General features: G+C 39.2%; 1 protein-coding gene across 5 annotated transcripts in view; it reads right to left on the reverse strand.

Annotated features, from left to right (window-relative positions):
* Positions 1 to 23,587, reverse strand: part of LOC306850519 (CDAN1-interacting nuclease 1-like) — an 82,433-nt gene that overhangs the window by 13,158 nt on the left and 45,688 nt on the right. For all 5 annotated transcript variants that reach the window (XM_079386187.1, XM_079386188.1, XM_079386185.1 and 2 more), the window contains 2 exons: positions 21,959 to 22,024; positions 21,546 to 21,651 (listed from right to left, as the gene is read on the reverse strand). In XM_079386187.1, the coding sequence (XP_079242313.1) occupies positions 21,546 to 21,651; positions 21,959 to 22,024 (172 nt within the window). The remainder of the gene's footprint in view (positions 1 to 21,545; positions 21,652 to 21,958; positions 22,025 to 23,587) is intronic.

The raw sequence follows: 23,587 nt of genomic DNA on the forward strand, positions 1-23,587 counted from the left end.
CTAAAGAGAGCTGCTCTATCTGCCGTGTGGCCATAATTGCATAAATCTGTTCAGCGCTCATTATCTCGTGCTTATGGATTAATGATCGCCAGGCTATCGGTGAGGTGAGACCCAATAAACGCCTGACCTGTCTGTGATAATGACTGTGGAGATGGCACTTCCAGATTTAGCCACATCATTTCCTCCGCAACGACAGCGGGCGGACAGAAGAGAACAAGAGCCCAAATCAAACGCTTGTAATATTATAAATCCTCACTTTTCATCAATTTAATGCACCCTTGGTGAATAAAATATATATTTTTTTAAAGGGAAATGCATCGCAGTGTCCACAAAAATATTGTGCAGCACAACTGTTTTCAACATTGATAATAATCAGAAATGTTTGTTGATCAGTAAATCAGTATATTATTATGATTTCTGAAGATCATGTGACACTGAAGACTGCAGTAATGATGCTGAAAATACAGCTGCAGATCACAGAAATAAATTATAGTTTAACACATATTCACATAGAAAACAGCTGTTTTGAATTGTAATAAAATTTCATAATATTGCTGTATTTTTTATTAAATAAATACGGCTTTGGTGATCATGAGGGACTTAATAAAAAGAAAAGGTATGCATGAGAGAAAACAAAACAAAACAAAACATTATTCCAAACTTGCACCAAACTTGAAACGTTAAATGTATACATTGATTATTTTAATAAAATGGGATTAAATACATAAAGGATATTTGTATTACTTAACATTTAATTATTGCAGATTACGCCATATTCTGTTGCATTTCACTGTTGAGCTTTGAATCAAAAAGAGAGCTTTCAATCAACAAATGGATAAAAAAGTAACTGGCGCTACTTATTTAAAAAAATAAAATATTTTCTTGTAAATTAAAAAGTAATGTGTTACTTTACTAGTTACTTGAAAAAAGTAATCTGCTTACGTAACTTGTTACATGTAAAGCATTACCGCCAACACTGCTCATATAAAGGAGCTGATGTCACACGAACTCCAGGATAAAAGTAGGTCAGCTATCGCACTACAGAGCGTGGGCTCGTAAGAGGCTGACCTTTGACCTCTCACCTTAGATGGAGTGTCGGATGACCCACAGTTCAGCAGGAGTGGAGCGCTCTGCTCTCCATTGACCTCAGTGCTGCTTTCCATCACATAAATGGGTGAAAGCTTTCATTAAGACCCCCTGCGAATTCATTAAAACATTCCAGCACTTAATTTCACAGATAAGATGTATGAAATGGTCCATAATGAAACCAAGACCCACTTCAGAAGGCAGGAAATAAATCATCTGCTACAAACAGCAGAATCTATTAGTCAGGACAAATGAGAAGAAACACATCAGGACGATAGCTGCTCTTCATTACCAGACGAGACCTCGTGTCATCATAGTGAAAAGCCATTGCATTGTGGGTAAGTGTTGGGCTGCTGATGATCATCGGCTCCTGTAACCTGTTACACAGAACTCCCAGCAGCCCCGGTGAATAATTACCCGTCCTCTCTGGGGGCATCAAAACAAATCCCTTCAAATGGCCTCCATTCTGCATAGGGCCGCCTGTGGGGTGAGCGGCGTCTAATCCCGCTCTTAACCCCGTGTGCTAATGTGTTTCCAATTAGCGGCGAGCTCCGCTGTAATCAGCAGAGGTTTGCAGTGTAACCCGAGCGCAGTCTGGCCAGAGACCCAGGCGCCTCGGTGCTGGAGTGTCCAGCGTCTCCAGACCCTCCTCTGAGATAAACACCAGTTTCTACCCACATGTGACTCTTTTCAACTAATGATCCGTGAAAGGGGGCGCTGGATCTTCAGAAAACCTCCATCAGGTTTAGGAGGTCGAACTAAACATTACATAAGTTTATGCTGTTCATAACTATATGTGAACTGTGCTGGAAAAATTTGTCACAATGAGCAAATTTTCAAAAATAATAGTATTCAAAAATAGTATTTTACATTCTCAATTAAACGACCTTCAAAATGATATATGATTTGTTGGAATCGGATGAAAAATGACTGAGCTACACCTGTTTGAAGTTGATGGAGTCAGCAAAGTCAACTTAGAGAAAAACTGATTTAAAGTTTTCTGAAGGTTCCAAAGGAAAATCACCAGCAACATTACATCTTTTCCCCACTTCTTTTCTTAAAGTGCTCCTATTATGCATTTCTGAAAATGAGCTTTCATGCAGTGTGTAACGCAGCTGTAAGTGAATGAAAACATCCTGCGAAGTTTTAAATCTGAAAGTGTACCGTGTATAAAGTTATTGCCTCTCAAAAGAAAGAGTCGACTCTGAATCATTGAAACGAGTCGTTTTTAAAACGAACCTCAAGCCGTTTCATGTTGAAACATTAGCATATTGCCCATGCAATTAAAGAACATAAACACTGTTTTACTGCTAGTCCACTGTATGAAGAATTTTGGGGTACATGTCACAGTTTAGTTTATTTTGCTATCCTCACTTACATAAATGAACTATAGAGTCCTGCACCCACTAGTAAAAATATCTATATCTGGTGTCTGAATCATTTTTGGTTTGACTGTACCATTCATAGAAGCAGAGCTTGAATTCCCACACAAAGCATCCGTTTAATGCTGAAAGAGAGCGAGGTAAGATGGAAGCTGCAAATCATTTAATATTAGTCAACTGTTTTATGATAGAAATGTTAAATGACCGACAGCTATATCCGGTGTTGCAAACTACTCTACTTTTTTCTAAAATATAACTATTTTGAGAGAGAGAGATGACAGCTGCTTGTGTGAATTACGGCGTCAATGAAGCTGAGTTTAGTCACTTCAAAAACTGCTATTTTATCCCCCTCGTTGCTGAGAAATATAATGTAGTGATTCAGTATCAAAAAAGTCACAGACAAGTTTCTGAGCTCTTGAATGTTTCTGTGTGTGCGCAGTGCAATCTCCGATCTCTGTCAATTTATGAACAAATGCTTCAGAAACTATGTGTATGACCAAATACAGATTTTTATCGGAACATTTGAATTAAATTTCAAATACAGCATGCATTTTAAAAACAATGGTAGGGGTTATTGGCACAGTGGTTAACAAGAATAATTAAAAATGGCACTTCATGCACCAAAAGGTTGCCGACCCCTGCTATATAGAAAAGCTCAACTGCTTGATTTTTTTATTTTGTTGCAAAATGTAACCTTATCGTAATCTTACCATCCAGCTCTAATCTGCTAAATGCAACTATAAGGCATAAATATTAAAATACTATAAACATTAACATCATGATTTTCTGTGAAGCTGCTTTTAAAAATGCATATTGTGCATATTGTTAAAAGCGCCATGCAAATACATTTTAGTAGACTACTTGTTTCATTTAACGTTTCCCAAAATTTGAGAAAACTTTACTTGAAATAAACATTAAAAACTCTTAGCATTAAATAGTTTTGATAGTCAGAATGGATAAAAGTGCTGAAATTACAGCTTATGGATTTCATATAAATGAAAGACAAATGATAATTTTCTTGCAATAACTTTGGTAACAGAGCTTGATGAATGCAGTCAACAGTATAATATTTGCATAACCAGGGGATCGAATGAGCTGTCAAAATAACATCACCTATGTACCATAATTTGAAGGAATATCCAAGTTTTTGTAATGGGGCAAAATAATGCCGTAACAGGGTTGAAATGGCTTGCCATTTTCCATAAATGAAAAACATTAAATATCATTAAATATCTTTTTTTATTTTAACAGAGCTTGATGAATGCAGTCAACACTAGAATATTTGTAAAAATGGGGCCTCAAATCTGTAGAAATAACAATCGTGAAAAATAATGCAGTTGATATTATGATATTGTTGTGTGATTTGTATGGAGATGGGAGACCGATATCATCAGATTATAATACAGACATTGTTTAAAACTAGCTACTATTTCTGCTTCACGTCTAATAGTCTCTCTGCAAATAACAGGGATTGGTGTGTCTAATCCTAGAAGAAAACGTCATGAGACACTAGAAGCTTATTTCAGCGGTGAATCTGAATCATGGCGTTCCACTGACAGCTGGAGGAAGAGCGCTTATGAATAGGTGTGCAAGCTGGCTGTCAGACATCCAGAGAAAAAACACAGGAAAAGGACCCTAAAAATAAGTGAAGCGTCCAATGAGAAAACAGGCCTGGCTCTCGTCCAAGTCGCCACCTCTGCTGGTGTAACTGCGACTAAATCAACATGTCAGCGCCTTCATGCATCTCAACACTGCCTTCACTCCAAATACTGATAATACTGAGCCGTTACTGAAATAGGAGAGCGAGGGTGGAAAGATCCTGTGTGTGTGTGTGTATAATCCTGCCCATTGAGAAGCATCAGATCATGATCTTACCAACAATCAGAGACTGAAGTTCAATGTTCAGCGCTCTGGGGGTCGAGACTCATGGGACCCCACGGGGCCCTTCTCAGCGGTCAACTAACTAGTGCTGGACCCTGAATGTCTGGGTGGGAAACTGAGGCCCCTCACACATAAACACACACGAGTCAAAGAAACAGCTCAGTTCAACAGTTGATGAGCAATGAGAGCTTTTCACTAAGCCTTAAAATACAAAAACATTTCTAATCGAGAAATGGCAGAAATAGAGAAACTTTAATTCCAGTTGCTATCTCATCTTCTCCAATTAGGCATTATTTGGGTGAAAGTGCTCACACACACACACACACACACACACACACACACACACACACGTTAGGTTTCTGTGAATTGTGGGGACTTTCCATAGACTTATAATATTACCATATTACTTTAATACTGACCAAATTATATTGTTTCTAGCCACTAACCCAAGCCTAATGCTTACAGAAAACCTGTTTGCATTCTTACGTTTTCAGATAAAGATAATTTACTATTTTTAACATTTTTAATTGTCTCCACAACGTCACAAATTTCAGGTTTACTATCCTTGTGGGGACATTTGGTCCCCACAATGTACCATAAACAAGAACACACACACAAAATACGAATAAATGTGCAATATTCAAAATCCACCATCAAACGCTGATTTTTTTGATCACTATATGAAAAAAGGTATTATTTGAGCAAACAGACCTCGTCAGCGTGTGATTGGCTGCACGGATGAAGCAGCACTGCAGATAAAAGCTGCTCAATGTTTTCACAAACAAGCAGCTCTGCAAATCAGATTTCACTGTCATTTAAAAACATTTGCAAAGCAAACAAATCTCAAGTGGGTGAAGCGTCCACCTCTGGGCCTCTGAAGCCTGCGAGACATGAGAGCGCAGCTAAACTAATCATCCAGAGGATCAAACTGGACGTTAAATACTCCAAACATGGAATAAAGGAATCAAACGGCAACAAGAAGGGGTCACGGCGAAGCCAAGCCACGTCCCTCGGGCGGTCTGGACTGATTGTCACTGGTTGGGAGGTTGTTGAGTTTGGTGGGCTCAGGGGTTTGTCAGTCCGACAGTTTAACCCTGTTTTCAAAAGGAAACAAACAGACGGCTCTCCGAGGATGACAGCGCTGACCTTTCAGAGCTTAAGCAACGGGAAGAGGAAGGGGGGTGGAGACTTCTGTCAAATACATCTCCCCCTGCTATAAATATATAACACGTGCTTATATATAAACTATATATTAATATGTAAACAAAATGCTTTTAATACAAAAAACAGTGAAATGACCAAGTGATGGGCAACACTTCAAATAAATAAAATTACCTCAATGTACAAAAAAATGAAAAATAAATAAATAAATATACAAATCTTTCCTAAGACACTACAAACCTTCTTCTAAAGGTTTTGTTGTATTTTCATGTTTGGTTTTCAGTCGATGGAGTTTAGATGCTCTATTGGTTGAATGTCTTTCTCCTATACAAATATGTAGGTAAGAATATAAATCACCTATTGCACAAGTGCTTGCGTGGCCGTTCTCCCTCATTCACATATGAATGGAAGTGAACTGAACAGTAAATCCAGCGCGACCGACCCTTTAGAGGGCTTTCAGAAGGATTTGAGCGGTTGTCCTGCTGGAAAATGAATCTAAACTGAGAAATTCCATTTTAAAGTCCAATTCAGTTCATCAATTTGAATTGAATTAAGGTTTGCAAACAGGATGTAGAATTGTAATTCAAAATTGAATTTAAGCTCACATTAGTAGGAAAATAAACTGGAATGAAATTCAGAGAGCAAGCTATGTTTTAGCCACAAAATGTAATTGTAATAGTGTTTAAGTCTGAAGGTTGTATAGGCCTTACCAACAGAACAGACTGATTGACCATTTCATTATTTCCTGCATACTGACAGACAGGGCTGTTCTTACACCACACCAGGCCTCATGAAACCTGCATCTTCTAACTCACATTGAGCCCTGCTTGACACGTGTTTGATATGTTGAGCTGATTTTAGTACACATTGTTTTCATTTGCCATTTGTTTCTGCTTGAACGACCTATTAGTGTTCACAGTACTAAGTGTCCCTTAAGCCACGCTCAAAGATGTCTACATACAATACCTCCAAAATATAAAAATGTGTAATCCACTTTAGTGCAATGCTCCAAACCTGCAGATTTAAAGTTTGAGTTCTTTTAATTCAACTAAGAGACCAGTCAACTTCTACTGGTCATACATTTACCCGTGATACGAATTCGCAGGACAGAGTTCACCAAACTTAAGCTTTGAAACAGCTAAATTCACAAGAGCTTGCGTTTCTGGGCTCCTGCATTCACGTTTATGAATGGAAGTCAATGGAATGAAATGTGTAGTGTGACCGGCGCTTTAGTCATTCAGTGGTATTCCAGTCTTCAAGCAGTGTTCATACAGCATGCTTCGGTCTAAGAACACATGCAGACTGAGCTTTTGAAGACGCTGTGTCCAGTTCTCAGCGTGCTGTGCATTCTGACCGGCCTGCACAAATAACAGTTTGACAAACTGACAACCCTAGTTATTGTGCGTTCTTTCAAGCCAAATGTGAGCCTGGAGCACAAAACCAGTTAGCACAGGTATATCTGTAGCAATAGACAACAATACATTGTATGGATCAAAATTATACATTTCTCTTTTATGACAAAAAATCATTAGGATATTAAGATCATGTTCCATGAAGATATTTTGTAAATTTCCCACCGTAAATATATCAAAACTTCATTTTTGATTAGTAATATGCATTGCTAAGAGATTTTCTCAATATTTAGATTTTTTTGCTCCCTCAGATTCCAGATTTTCAAATAGTTGTATCTCAGACAAATATTGTCCGATCATAACAAACCATACATCAATGGAAAGATTATTTATTCAGCTTTCAGATGATGCATCTCAATTTCACAAAATTGACCCTTAAGACTGGTTTTGTGGTCCAGGGTCACATATGATATTTCAACACATATGCATAAATGTGTTCATGTATAAGTACACAAAGCGCTGCATGCATCAGAGTGACAGCTGCAGTTGTGTCCTCTGTTAAAGCTGAAGCAACGGCAGCCCGCAGACATTTATTCTGCTCTGATGTTCCTAAACACTGGGGAAAAAAAATCAAGGCCGGAGCCCTTTTCACTTTTCGCCTCAAATTGCCTCATCTCTCTGTCAGGGAGCCAAAGGGGACTCCATTAGAGCGGTCCGGAGCGGAGGCGCTCCCCCACGGGCGCTCCATTTAGCCGCTCGCTCTGCCCCGTGAAGCCTTTCCACATCAAATTAGAGTGGCCCCGTCCCCTGTATGATGGTTTGGGGCCTCGCCTGTCACCGGCTGTCAACCGGACATGCGGTTTGGGTACATATAGCTGACAGGTAATCTTAATGTCTTCAATTAGCCCAATTAGTTCTGTCATAAACAATTTGATAAGTGCTCAAGCAACACAAACACACACACAGAGATCATGTCTTAATGAAAGGCATAATAAGGTTCATCAGTGACAGAGGGTCGCGGTTTCTCTCAGCTGGGCCGCGCTCTCTGATACCTGCTCTGGAAATTGTACCATCTCCTTTCATTAGCACATCGCAGGCTGAGCATGTGAAAGCCTCTGACAAAACTCATTTGAAGGGACGGGTGACAGATTGCCTGCAGCAGGTGCGGCGAGGAGATAAAACAACACGCTCTTCTGTTAGGGCAGAAATGCACCACCCAAACACCTCCACACAGAAATACTGCCACGAATAAACAGCAAAGCGGATCGGGGTCGCTGTAGCTGCAGTCGATGTTTGGTTTGGTGTCTCCTTTCTTATCAAAGGCTGATGTAAACGCCCACGCCATCATTGCACATGCTCCTGTTGTATTGACATCCTCTGAGCTCACGTACGCTGGGTCAATATTAACACGCACTCTTTACATAGAAACACACTGAACTGAGAGGTCAGATTCAAACCTTACAGAGCAAGCGGTAGCATTAAGGTGTGGTTACGTTCAACAATGCTCAGAGAAACCAAGCCATTACAAAAGCAACACGCGCGATCGGGAAAATGTTCCTCACACAGATTTCATTCATTTTCAAGTTGGTCACTTCAATTCACCACACAGGCCAACAGAAAGCAGCTTGAAGCTGAATTTTGCGTAAACTCTGAGATATCAGTATTGGTGAAAATTATATTTTAGATCTGCGAAAAAGCCATCCAAGATAGCGAGAAGGCGTGAGCAATGTTTTTTTGTTTATTTATATATGTGACCCTGCAGCACAAAAGCACTCATCAGTAACACAGGTATATTTGTAGCAATAGCCAACAATACATTGTATGGATCAAAATTATACATTTCTCTTTTATGACAAAAATCATTAGGATATTAAGTAAAGATCATGCATTGTTAAGAACTTCATTTGGACAACTTTAAAGGCAATTTTCTCAATATTTAGATTTTTTTTTTGCACCCTCAGATTCCAGATTTTCAAATAGTTGCATCTGTTGTGGTCCAGGGTCACATATACAATATTGAAAAGGTAAAATATCTCAGTCTAATTAAAAATGCACCAATATTACTGTATTTTATGATTATTACACTCAAAAAGGAAAGAGTATTTGCTGAGAAAAGCACCCAAATGAAGATAATTCACAGACATAATAGTTGTAAATGTGCAAATACTTGAACAGAAGAAAAATGCTTTTAGAAATCAATATGCAGTATTTATTTCATATCACTGATCAGCTGATCACTGGCCTTTATTCTACAGCAAACCGTTTCCCAATCACTTTGTCAATTTGTGTGAGGTAAAATTAAAGCTGGAATACACAACATGACTTTTACCAGATATTTGGCCTGATTTTCGGTCAGAATTTGGGCAGTCAGCTGTCCAATTTCACAGAAAATCACATATTGTGTAATGAACAGACTTATATTTTTTTTAGCCTGAAACTCTGATTCAGTCCAGTCAGACGAGATCAATCATAATAATTTTGATCAATTGAGCTGATTTTAGAACGTTTTCAATTATCACGCATCTGCCAGCAATGAATTTGTGTGTAGTCTAATTAAAAACACCAATATCTGCGTATTTTATGCTTACTACACTGAAAAAAAAAGGTTGGCTTTATCTTGAAACCATTTTCACTCAGAAATCGCTAGTAAATTTCACAAATAATTACAAAGAAACAGCAAGGACCACATTAAATTAAACGTTTTGAAGCAGAAAGATTGAAATGGATCTTCTTGTGAAACGTACTCCAATAATCCTTGTTTTCGGAGTACCACCGTATTAGCTGAGAGGCATGTCAAACTCTGGAGCCCCAAACCCGTCTGAGCTTCATTCAGGTATTCACTCCTGCGTTAGATGGTGGATGAGATTTTGAGACGGAGCTAAAGGATCCAGCCGGCCGTTTCAGAAGCGATTAGCATGTGTGGGTAACAGAAACAGGTGTCCAGTGAGCACTATGGGTCATTACGGCGCAACCCTCCCATGAGCGACAAAAAGAAAGACGGGATAGAAAGGCCGTCACTGGAAGTTGTAATAGGAAATTGCTCTTGGCAACTATTTGTTTTGTACTCTAATCTTTTTTTTTTTTTGTGCCAACACAGCGAGCCCCTTTGGAAAATAGGGCAGCTCTCCCTAATGAGTAATCTATTTCAAAGCAGTCTTGTCTGGGCATGACAGTTTACTGAGAGGCTTGAAGAACTGGTAATTACCAGTGTTACGGGGCAATTAATGCATATTACACTGTGCCACTCGTGGCGGCAACTGTCAGCTCCCCAATAAAAATGAGCACTCTTCAGCTACAGGGTGACATTAATTGGGCCTTTAATGACTATGCACAGGAACCGGGCCAAATAGGAACAAAACACAGGACTCCGGCTGACTCCAGCAAAGGGCTGGAAATTGTACTAAAAATGAGATTAATTGCTGTTGGGGGGAGGAGAAGAAGAGAGGAAGAATAAAAACGGGATGAAATTACAGGGTTCCGGGAGCAGGGCCTTCTCGCCGCCACAGCAATTCTTAATTGTCTTATATATTCTTTACATTCAGAAAGGCTGGCCGGCGACGGGTTTGAGGTTTACATCTGCTCACGGGACGCTTCCTTCACAAAAGCAAGAGCCCTTTGAGTACGGAGCGTGGGTTTGTGTCCACTCTCACTGAAAAGAGTCAAGTAGTGTTTGTGTAGAGCTACAGATCCACTAGAGGAGACATCCATTGTGTGCCGTGAAGGAAAAGAGTTGGGTTAATTAATGAGGAATCAAGCGCACTCCAGACTGAAGAGCTCTTGAAGCGACTCGTCAACCCATCAGCCGTCATAAGTAGCCCTGTTTATCCGAGAATCCTCGCCAACCAAAAGCAAACCATTTGCATGCGGGTTTTGATGTGGCGTTCCTGCAGTATTTTTAATACGGAGCATCAACTGGTGCTGTCGCGCTCGCACTGTCACCGGCGACGGCTTCAAAGCAGCTTTGCACGGGGAAACAGAGCGAGCAAATATTTGAATTGCAAAACCACATTATCTTCCAAAGGGATAAAACTTGAGACAACTTCCATGAGCTAAAGACCTACATTTGCCACGAACACGTGAGAGTCTGTGGGGGTTCAAGGGGGGCGGTGGGCATAAGCCCACTCAACCTAATTTAGCATATCCACATTTGTGTAATGAGATCGGACGTGTTTTAGAGTCGGGTCTCCCAGATGCTTAATGTGAGGAGAGAACCATAAAAATGTTTTTAAGCAGACCACGTATTTATCCGAGATCCGCCACGTGAAATCGAGCGGCTCGCAGACTACCTGCCACAGATATGATTATGAAGTGACATGTAATTACCGCAGTCACACTAATGCAGAGGTGAGGTACGTGTCAGCGAGTCCTCACGATGGAAAGGCTGTTTATTCAAGGAACTGTTTTAAGCATGCATGTTTCATACCATATAATGCAACTGCCTCTGTCAATTCTGTCACTCCAGCAGGCATGAGAAAGATGACAGATATGATAACAAATCACTGCGAATTTGAAGTATAATTTCAGCGTTTTCCGTTCCAGGAAAAACTTGACACTTGAACTTCAAGTTCGAGTCCGTGGGAACATCCATCTTATTATTATTTTATTTAAATTAAGATTTATACATCATCTGAAAGCTGAATAAATGATCTTTCCATTGATGTCTGGTTTGTTATGATAGGACAATATTTGTCTGAGATACAACTATTAGAAAATCTGGAATCTGAGGGAGCAAAAAAATCTAAATATTGAGAAAATCTCCTTTAAAGTTGTTCAAATGAAGTTCTTAGCAATGCATATTACTAATCAATAATGAAGTTTTGATATATTTATGGTAGGAAATTTACTAAATATCTTCATGGAACATGATCTTTACTTAATATCCTAAAAAGTATAATTTTGACCCATTGTTGGCTTTTGCTACAAATATACCTGTGCTATTTATGACTGCTTTTGTGCTCCAGGGACACAATTAAAGTGCCCCTATTATGGGTTATGAAAGGTTCATATTTTGGTTTTGGGAGTCCCCAACAACAGGTTGATAAGCATGCAAGGTCAAAAAACACTTTCATTTTCTTATAATACACATTTATTTTTTACCTTATTTGCTCAACGACTCCCAAACGATTCGCTCAATCATTAATTTTTCCAAACCCTTCCTCTGACTGATGCTAATCTGCGCTGATTGGTTGATTTCATTTAAAGCAGTGTTTGTGAGGCAGTGCTGCTTTGTGTACAGCGTTACCGGGGAAACCGCTCCAAAAGCGGCACCTAGTGGCAAAGAATGAATTTGCATTTTCATTCCAACCAACACGAAAAGGCCAACAAGTGGGTGGGCAATATACTATTGTTTCATGTTGACATCAACATGAAACGGCTTGAGGTTCATTTTAAAAACGACTCGTTTCAGTGATTCAGAGTCGACGCTTTCTTTTGAGAGACAATAACTTTATACACACTGCACTTTCAGATTTAAAACTTTGCAGGATGTTTTCATTCAATTACAGCTGTGTTACACACTGCATGAAAGATCATTTTCAAAAATCCATAATAGGGGCACTTTAACACAGTCTTTTCTTCTCTGAATGTGGGAATTTAAATATAAGAAGAGTCTCAAAGGCTACGGAAGAATAATTTAAGGACTGTTCGACGAGTCCAAACGAAAGGCTGGTGTCTGTGCATGTTCTGTGCATATCAGCGTGTTTATTAAGGAACGGCTCTGCGGTGACATGCGGTGCCCTCTGAACCAGTTCCTCCGCCGGCGCCCATGCAGACACACTGGAGACAGACGTGGGCAGAAATCAAACGCCCGGGTGATGGATAACTTCGGCGCACAATGACCTGTGTCAAAGGCGTTTGCTCTAAATCAATTAAGGTGATAAGAGTGCTGTGTCGACAGTGTGCACCTTGTTATGCCGAAGTCTCGGCCCTTATCTGCGCAGCGAGGAAGTCGCAGTAATAACTAAAGACAAGCAATGACGAAACCACTATAGCCGCACTGTCAAACACAATTTACAGCCCCTCGTATCTCCTCCCCATGCGCCGTTAAAAACAGTCGTTACGGCCGGGCAGGCGCTGGCGGGCGGGACTCTTTGCTGGAGTCTCTGGACGAGACCCAGGGGCTTTCTGCCCTCCCGTCTAATGCCACGGGCGGCTTTCATTTGCTGTGATGCATGGAGGGAGGGGTTGGAGGTTGAAGTTGAGAGGAGGGCCGACAGGAAGGAACGCTTTGGGAAGATTACAGCATTTAACATGCTAAGACCTCGCAGCAGTTATTCATTCATCCCTCTGCTTCCTTTTTAGGACGAGGTCACGGGTAACTTTCCACGCCGTGCCATCGAAACAGAGGCAAAGAGCAAGTGTGACATCAAGCGCTGTGATTTGGTGACCCCTTTCTGTCCGAGTCTTGATTAAAATATGTTTGCTTTCTAATTCAAACTGCCATTTGACAAGCTCGGTCGTATTTCAGTGAACTGCACAAACATTCTCTCAGGCCATGACAGGTTTTTTTTCCATTGCGTACATGAGGTGACTCTTCCAGCAGATATTTCCAATCAACATGACACGACATGACACGAGGCAGAGGAAAATCAACAGCTAAAAGGAAAGGTTCAACCAAAAAAATTGAGTTTTATCATCATTAACCATCATGTTGTTCCAAATCTGCATTATTATCATGCATTCATGATCTGGAGCCACTAGGTGGTCGCCCTTCATCCTTAATAAACAAGATACAGTTGTTCCAAAATGCAGTTCTTACCAGGTCGAGAAAATTTCACCAATTTTTACCACGCAGGACTATAAACAATCCTTTCAATAAGGCTGCTTTGAAGTCATGTGTATTGTGAAAAGAGCTATACATAAAAACTTGAATTTAAATATTTTCTGAAATCATTTTTTGACTAAAATTTCATATATTCAACCTTTCGGTCACACTTCATTTTAAGGTCCAGTTCTCACTATTAATAAACCATTAACTACAACTTTTGCCTTGATAAACTCCTAATTTGCTGATTCTCAATAGTTAGTAAGGTAGCTGTTAAGTTCAGGTATTGGGTAGGATTAGGGATGCAGAATATGATCATGCAGAATATATGCTTTTTAAGTACTAATAAACAGTCAATATGTTAATAATAGGCATGCTAATAAGCAACTAGTTAATAATGAGAACTGGTCCCTATACTAAAGTGTTACCAACCTTTCTAACATGCAGGAAGCAAATCCGTTTGGAACCAATGATGTCTAACATCTAAATGCAATAGTCTAATACACAATTTTGTCACTAAGGTGTGGAATGTGCATCTGAAATTTGGGTCTGTTCCTCACAAAAAGCTAACTTCAGTAGACTTGAGACTTGACTCATATGGACGACTGTCATGATGCCTTGAGAAGTTTGGACATTTAAATCCTGAACACTTCGGTTGAATGCAAAAGAGAAGCTCAAATATTTGGCATAACATCTTGTTTTGTGTTCCACAGTAGAAAGGTCAGAACGACACGACAGTAAATGAAGGCAGGCTTCAGTTTTGGGTGAGCTGCAGCTGTAAGGATTTGGCCCAGGTCGCTGTTGTTATGCTATTCAGAGATATAAACTCTCCGGAGAGGGTGAACTGCTGTCAACTTCACTGATTAGCCAAACACTCATCTCCAAATTAGGGAAGGTGCCCTGCAGATGGGTTCTAGAGCCAACTGTGATTTAAAGAGACGTTCCTGGACGTGGAAACACCGACTGTACTTGAGAGCTCCACTCGTATAAACACATCCACACATCTGAAGATCTGCACAGTTGTAGTTTGGACATCTGGAGACGGTGGACATCAGACATGGACAGCAAAACTGCTTCTGATGGTAATAGTTTTCAAACTCGTAGAGAGGAAGTGAATGTAAGATGGAAGATGTGGTCAGCTTTCACTGCTCAACTCAACTCTTAAATCAGAAACACCAGCACACACTTCAGATGCAATTCTGTCATTACAAGAGCAGTTCAAAACAGAATTATCAGACTCAAACTTCCTCTCTTCAGTGGAACACGGGCAGATGTTCAACAGAATGTTCCCGCTGCTCTTTTACATGCAGTGAAAGCAGAAGGTGACCAATGGCTCTCAAGCTCCAAAAACATAACTATCATGCAGAAGTCACCATGTGACTCATGCACTATATTCCAGGTCTTATGATGGAATTTGTGTGCCGCTGAAGAAATATGAAACAACATGATGGATAATGATCCAAAATGACTTTTGCTTTGAAAGTCACTTCAAGCATTTCCGGGGAATCAAACCCATGACCTCCGTGTCTGAGCTGAAGGAACTGGGTGACCTGACAGTAAGGACTCTGTGTAACACACAGACACATGGTCTTATCAAGAGATGTCTTCAGCACAGATCTCTGTAGAGGGCGGATGGGAGAATGTCACACAGATGTACTCTGGCCTGTCTTTATAACGTATAAAAGAGCAAAGGTCACCGGCAGCTTCCAGCCTCCACGTGACATTCATCAAAAGAGACGCAGTGCATATATGAGCCTCAAATGACTGCAAACATTAGAGAGGATTAATGAGGGAAATCAAAGGTCAAAGTTCCCATCCTAATACATCTCTGATTAGACTTTAACTAATATATAATCAAGGCCAGACACACTAACAATTCAGCTATAAAAGACTAAAGCAATCGAGACATGAGAAGATAAAAGGATTTGATGATACTCTCTGCTGCACTGATTATTAACAGTGACTCTTTTCTGATATTTATTAAAATATGAAATAAAACACCTCAGACCTTTGCGTGTGCTGATAGCAATGATTATAATAGTTACTGATGTGCTGATATATACATACATATATATATAGCATTTATTAAATATTTATATATTATTAATGGCACAGAATTGACATATTGCTCTTTTGTTGGTTTTGATTGCTTCTATTGTCCTCATTTGTAAGTTGCTTTGGATAAAAGCATCTGCTAAATGACTAAATGTAAATATATATAAAAATTCTCCCATTAGACTGATTTTTACAAAGAGCCTGGCATAAAAATGTGTTGAAAAACAAAGCAAAATTGACAAAAAGTTCGCTTTTTAGAAGTTTATTTCACTGTAGGCCTTCTTCTCAAACTTCACTAAGTCATATACTGCTTTACTTCCCCAAGCTTGGAAGTGTTTTATTTTCACGTTTTTAAGCAGAGTGCTGGTGTCAAAATCATTCTTAACCTCAACTTGAAATGACAAATTTGTTTAATGTGTCGGGAGCAAACCTGGAAAATAAATAGATGAAATGGAGGCTTAGCAGGAGCTAAATCCCACAGCTGATGGGGGCCTGAAGTGTGCGGATTACATGCGGAGCGCATTAAACAATGTCCCTAAATATGCATTGAAATCCTTAAAGCATGAAAGCATCTTGTCATGTGGTATTAGCATTCAGGGGTGCGTGTCAGACGTCTTGCGCTGCACTGGGGTGTGCTGCGGTGTTAAATGTCATATGCCAGCGACCGCAAATCCCAAAAAGATTTCCTGACGTCATACTGTCGTGTCAACTTTGCTTCTTCAGAGCTCTTTACGGTTAAACTGTCACAAGAACACAAGCTCGAGTAAAGATTCTGCTGAAAAAAGGTTAATGGAAAAAAGAATAAAAGGATATGGAGGAATTGAAGAAAGAGAGAGAGAGAGAGAGAGAGAGAGAGAGAGAAAAGCTTCTGCTACTTCTTTAAAACGAGGAGAAAAACTGTCACAATGACTTTGACAGCAAAGCAGCATGGTTTCTGTGTTAAATGCAAGGATGGACCAAACATATAAGAGGTGTGCTGCTAAACAACAACACAGATGAAGGGCCACCATCACACAGTGGCCATAAACTGCCAGAACAAGCGAACGGTGCAAGGAAACATGTCATTTTATTTACAAAGAGACAAAACAGAACCGAGAAGTCAAAGCCTATCGGATATAAAACATTGAAATGTATACAACCTTTCAATTTAAAATAGTCAAATTAATATATTTTTAATTTTAAAACACACAAATGTATAAATCTTGAATAAGCGGTCTGATATTCTGCCTTAGAAACAGGCAATCTGACTGACCAGAAAGACATTTATTTATCCGATTCTTCAAAGAGAATTCAGGACATCCTTCAAATTATACATGAACAGGATGTGATCAAGGTATAAAGTATGTCAGACTGTTTACTCGCATGCTCTTTGAAAATATGAAATAAATGATGCAGTCTGGGGGCCTAATATTATTGGAGTCTAATGTTATTGCCAACGATTGTCAAAGCCACCAGCCATCAAAAAATGTCTCGAAAAGATTTCAAGAAAATATAACACAAATGTTCGGGTCAACAATTTCCAAGAGGCCAAGCCACAGAATATATATGACAAAACTGAGAGTATTAACCCTATCTGACCGAAGGGAGAAATGAGCCATACTGTGCTTTATATGGCCATACATCATCTTTGTCAAGTCCTGACAGCGTTTTATCAGATCTAACCTTTAGCAGCCTCTATTACGAGCGCTAACACGCTCAGCTCTGATACACGAGCGCCGCAGAGAAAACCTTCATCTACAGAGCCCAGAAAAGACGGCAGTCTCATATTAAGATGCACATTCAAAATTAACTTCAATTAACGATGCACTGAAATTAATATCCTTGGCCAAAACCAAAAAATCTGGAACGAAAACAGACATTGAGACATAAACTCGACTTCATTTGGAATAACCTTCATTAACAACATGTTAAACCACTGGACTTCAGCTGGTATGACTTAATTACAATAAACTGCAGAGAAAAATATCAAAAATAGATAAAGGCAATAATAAACAGAGTTTGGAACACAGTAGTTCACAGTAAGCCTCCAGCTGATGTTTGGCTTCTCTATATTGTGCTGTATGACATGAGACGAATGCATCCGTGTGTCTGATCAGGAACATAAAACACTTGTTATTAATCAGCTAATATCTGTGAGAGCTTCACTTCTAGATGAAACGCATGTTAGAACATTATAAAACATGTTTGATTACACACAGTGCATGCACAACTAGACATGCTCTGAAATCTCCTTTGTGTTTGAACACTATAATGAGAGGAGATGGTCCAATCCACTCATAAAAATGAATGGAAGAAACCCTAATGCTCAATACGGCAGATGTAGAAACAGAAGCCCAGCCTCACTGTTAAACAGTCATGTTTGCTTTGTCCAAATCACGAGTGTGCATTAGGACAGACCGCCTGGACAACACCGTTTTGTGTGCGATTTAAGCTTAATTTATTGATACCTCAAATTTATTCCTGACTTTAAATGTTACCTCGGCATTTGGAATCACTGGAAATAATTGATTCAGATTCAGCAGTAATACAGTGAATATTATTATATATATTTTTTTCATTCAGAACACTGACAGTTTATTGAGCCTTCACACAAAGTAATAAAAAACTTGAACGCGTTTTGTATCATATTTGACACTTTCACGGCTCGTATAGTCTGCTATAGTGAGAATATGGAGAAATTTAATTTTAAGGCTCAAATTGAGCAAAATTATAAAATCTGTTGTAGACTATGAAATTTATATATTAAAATTCTGATGCTTGTGATGTAAATCAATGAGATCTTTATAACAAACAGTACAGCAGATAATGACTTAAAATGATCTAAATATCAGTCATCGCTCTATATCTCCAATAATATGTCTCAGTAAGATGAGATGTAAATGATCCAAACATATAATGCAATGCTGATTGAGAGATGAAGAAATAAGCGCTCCTCAGAAGATGTGAGATGAAGATCATTCCTCCGCTGAGGAACAGAGAAAGTAAAGCTTCTGGAAACAAACGCTCCTCAAAAGATCATCGATGCCAAAACGAATATGCGTGAAGACAAATGAGATTTGAGGGTGAGAGTAAATGATGACAGAATGTTAATTTGTGTGCGAGCTATTTCTTTAATATAAAAGTCAAACAGCTTATGAAAGGACACGTGTAATGTGCGTGTTTCTTATTCGCTCCAAGCAGTGGAGCGTCAGTCCAGAGTCGCATTTCATTACATGACACATTTAACCTCAGCCGCTTCTACTAAAACATACACAAGCCTTATTATGTGCTTAATATTCACTATCAGCTGAATAATTTTTAATGCAACTTATAGCCGAGTAGATGGATAAGTCAATTATGCGCACATCCGTCACGGAGCCTGCCGAAGCTGGCGGAGATTGATGGGAAGGTGAGGACGACGGATCTTGAGCGTCAGATCCAGACAGTCTCTCTGCTTCGCTCTTTATAGGTGAAGCATCATTACCCATGACTCCACTGACGAGAGTTTATTATGAGGTTAGCGTTTTGGCCACACTATTGTTTGGATGATGAATGCGGCTGCTGCCAGTTTTGGAGAGGAAATTAGTCGTGTTGTTTTTCACTTGGTTCTCAACACTTAAAGGAGAACGAGGAATAATTAACGGCGCTTGCAAGCGCTGCCATTTGGTGCAGACGACACAAATGCTTGAAAATAAGCAAATAAGGAGTTGTGTCACTCTCATGCACCGCGCTAATTGAAAACATGGCGGCGAAGGTCACTAGAAAGGAAACTCGCTGACCTTTTCAATATTTCTCTCAAACTCATATAAACAGAGGAGATGAAGTAACGTGATTGGCTGAGTGAGAGGAGACGACGGGAAGGTGGACACAGGCGGTCCTCTGCTCCGAGAGCACTGCAAATGTCAAATGTAAATGTCAATTAAAAATTACAAGCAGCTCTGAAAGGTGCACTCTGAAGGGCCTGACATTTTTTTTTTGACATGCCAAAGTTTATCTGACAAGGCAGCGCACAAACATGACAGCATGTGCCGTGTCACGTCTAAACACACGTGAGAAACGCTGAAAATCTGATCCATACGACTTAATGGAGCCGCTGAAGCGCATCAGATCAGATGGATGAAGTGACTTCTCGTGATGGATCGTAACGGACAAAAGGATGGTTTTACGCTTTCAGTCATATAGAAGCACATTCCATTCTCCCCCACCCCCAGAGCTTAAAGAGTATTAGTCACATTGTGTGGTTACACATGGACCTACTAGTAGAGACGGTTCTACTAGTCCACTGAGTACAGTAGGTCCGTTTACATCACATTTTCTCCAATATGACTGACTAAAAGCATATTTTAAAGTGCTCTATATCTCACAAACACACAGTGATTTCACGGGAAGAGTTCCAGTGTTTGAAACACCTTAAGATCGGTGACATTTAATAAGTAGAGAGCGACTGGTATTTCGATTTACTGATATTTAAGCATTCTACCATAATCGGGTATCGGTTTTGTAATATCGGATTCTCCGATAAACGCCGCCATCTTGTGGGTGTTTTGAGAATTGTGCGTCTGAGGGGAGACGACAACAACAACAATGTGCACAAGCTAAGTACACTTACTTGATTTGCCGTAGTTTATTTAACATAACATAGCCATTAATGCACAAATTAGATGTGTTACATAAATGCCTGATATGTAGTTTATGCAGCTTGGCTTTAAGAAATAGAGACGGACACATGGAGTCACGTAAGATAATCCTTCAAGTCCTGTCCCAATAAAGACATAACTTTCCCTGAATTATATGATATACAGCCATGAATGAGCGGATGTTGCAAATAAAAGCGCTGAATTTAATTCTCTCTGGTCTAGCCTAAATACTCATCATTAGTCTTGTGAAGTCGGAGTCACGTAGGCTAAAATGATCTATTGATTGTTTATTATCTCAGATTGCCATTGCAGTTTTAGTTCTGTGTAAATCCATAGATAAACCACACTGTCAGCAGGCCTTTCATAATCTAGAACGACAAAAACATATTAATAATTCTGATATAACATACCAGTTGAGAAATGCAATAAAATATGGTTTTGTTTGTTATATTTCCGTATTCCAGAGAATATTATTCAGTGAATTAACATTATTTAATTTTTAGCCTATTAAACAGCTTATAAACCTACTAAAACTAGTTTAAAATGCAGTTCAAATGACTCCTGTCCTTTATTTTCTCCATTTGAAAACATTAGACATTCTACATTTATGTTGCTATTGTTAATATTAGTGTTGCTGCTGATGCTTTTTATAAATAAAATGTTTTTATTGTTGTAATATGAAGATTAAATTTAACATGAAAAACTGTTATTTTCAACATTTACTTCACTCAGTTATTTATTTACTTTATAACAGTAAATGATTATCAGTTCTGCATATCGGTTACCAGGCACATAAACATGCAAATAATTGGTATCGGTTATAAAAAAAAAAATCAATATCGGTCGATCACTAATAATAAGCCCGTATCAGAATAAATAATAAAAACAAATAGTGAAAACATAACTGTTGTGAGATTAATTAATCATATATTTGTGAAATCTCTCACCAAAAAACAATGAATTATAACAATATATGCAAAAGAAATGTTCGGAAATCTAAAACTGATATTTACTTCTGGCACACTAAAGCAAAAGAAAGAAGTGGCTTGAAATGTGTTTGTGATGCATAAAAGTAAGCCTCACCTAAATAGGCCTTAATTGCTGATGACATTCACACAGTATAAGACGATTACAGTTCTGCATTTAATACTGTTAGCAAACCTATTCAAAATGAGCAGGTTTAATAGACAGATGTCTGGGTCATCTTTAGACTTTGAATATTTTAGTTTTAGATTGTCTAGGGTCTGACCTGTTGCAGTAGCTCCAGAACTGCTCGTTAAGGTACGTGCGATGGCTGTGGTCGTCTCCAAATGAAGCTTTGCTCTCAATCCAGTGCACTATATGACCATCAACAGCTGCAGAAGAACACAACACAGAGTTATCTCAAGAGCAGGTGAACTACATACTAGCAGTGTTTAAACTGAGAAAGAGAGTCAGCACAAACACAAACTACACAGCATTTTTAGTCTGCTTTGGTCTGTGTGCAAAATGGCAGATTATTTTCATGCAAAACCAAATCGATAGGAAATCTGTTTAAAAAACGTCCACTTAGTAGAGTTAATGAAATCAGCAGATATCTTGACACTGTGGACTGAACAAGTTACTGGTTTAAACTGTCGTTTTTTTCTAATAAGTAAGTAAATACCATCTATCAGTTCTCACCTATGGGCACCTCCAGAATGATGTCAGGGGTTTTGTCGTAGCCTTTGACACGGAGCTGGTTCTCATCTGTGAGGACAACTCATTTTATGATCTTTGTTTTTTCACAAAGGTTTACTTTACAATGTTAGAAGAGTTTCTTTTTGTGCAAGTGATGATTGAGACTTCTTGTTGAGCCTAAGAATTGAACAGGATGTTTTTGGCTGACTGTCCTCGTCGTGAAGTAAGGAACTTACACACAAACTGCAACCCTGTTACTGCATGATTTTCCCCATAAATAAATCCCCTATTTCCTTAAATTATGATGCACAGGAAGAGACATTCCTTGTACTTTGGGCCATTGTGCAAAGTCAATAAAATGATTTTAGTCACATTGAACTGCTACTATTCTATGCTAGAAAATACTAATTCACATAAACCAGGGCTTTAAAAACAAATAAAATAAAATACAGTTTAACTGAATGAATGAATAAATAAATATTTACTGAAACTATGTCTGTGTACTGCACTGTAATACAGCTTAATTGGTGTTTTATTACTTTATTAACGTTCTTAGTTCTGAAAGTTACAGTGTGTTTTATAAAATGTATTTGGTGAAGCTGACTCCAAACTCTTTAAAACCAAGCAGCAGGCATCCAGTGAAGGCTCATCGATGCCCTCAGTCAGCGCAACTAAAGCAAAGTCATCTGAAGAGAGTAAAGACACAGACGCAGGATGAGAGCAGTGTTTGCTGGCGCTGCACAAACGTCTCTTCAGTGGCTGTGCTGATGGAGGTGAGAGGTCTCTGTGTTATATCCGTGCTGGAGTGACCTTGAGTCCTGGTGAAACACCTGATTTCTCCATTAAATCATAGCGAGCGGGTCACTCCGCGTCAGTCGGCCGAGAGGGGCGAGGGCTTTGTGTGGGGTCTGATCACGCCTGGCAGATCGTCTCTGTACATCACCTTTGATTAGAATTAATGAGCTGTCTCAGCTGCTGCAGAGCTCATTTCCAATCCATTTATCAGGCCGCGTGACCCGCCAGCCCGAACACCCTCAGTCGGGTCAGAACTCGCTTTACTGTTGCTCCAGAAACAGCGCACATAAAAACACACCGGGAACATCACGCACACATGCATCAGGACACATCATAATAATGTGCTGCTGTATTCCTCAAACATTTAACAAAACTTCAAAATCACCAGTCATATATGAGTAATACAGTCATTGAAAGACAGAAGGCAAAGTCAGAGCTCAGAAAGAAAGATGTTGAACAGAAAGAAAGCCTTATGACCATCTATAAAGACGGATTATAAATGAGTCTGAGTAAACGGCTAGAAAAAGCTAGAAAAAGTCAAGTTCAATGATGATACTCAACCTGAGGTCATAAACATTATATGCTTCATTATTATATGAGCTTTATATTCTACACACACACACACACACACACACACACACACATTACACTGTGTATACAAAAATATGAGTCTGAAGAAATTAAATATAACAAAGAAAGAAAACAAATAAAAAACACTATACCATGAGTGATGGCAAGGAAGAAAGAGTAATATATTTTTGTGTGTGAGAGCATTCATTTAAAGGAGATTTGATATTACATGCTTGTAGGAAGGCAATATTGGGTTGGGATATGTGC

This window comes from Barbus barbus (genome assembly GCF_936440315.1).
Source record: "Barbus barbus genome assembly, chromosome: 30".
NCBI lineage: Eukaryota > Metazoa > Chordata > Actinopteri > Cypriniformes > Cyprinidae > Barbus > Barbus barbus.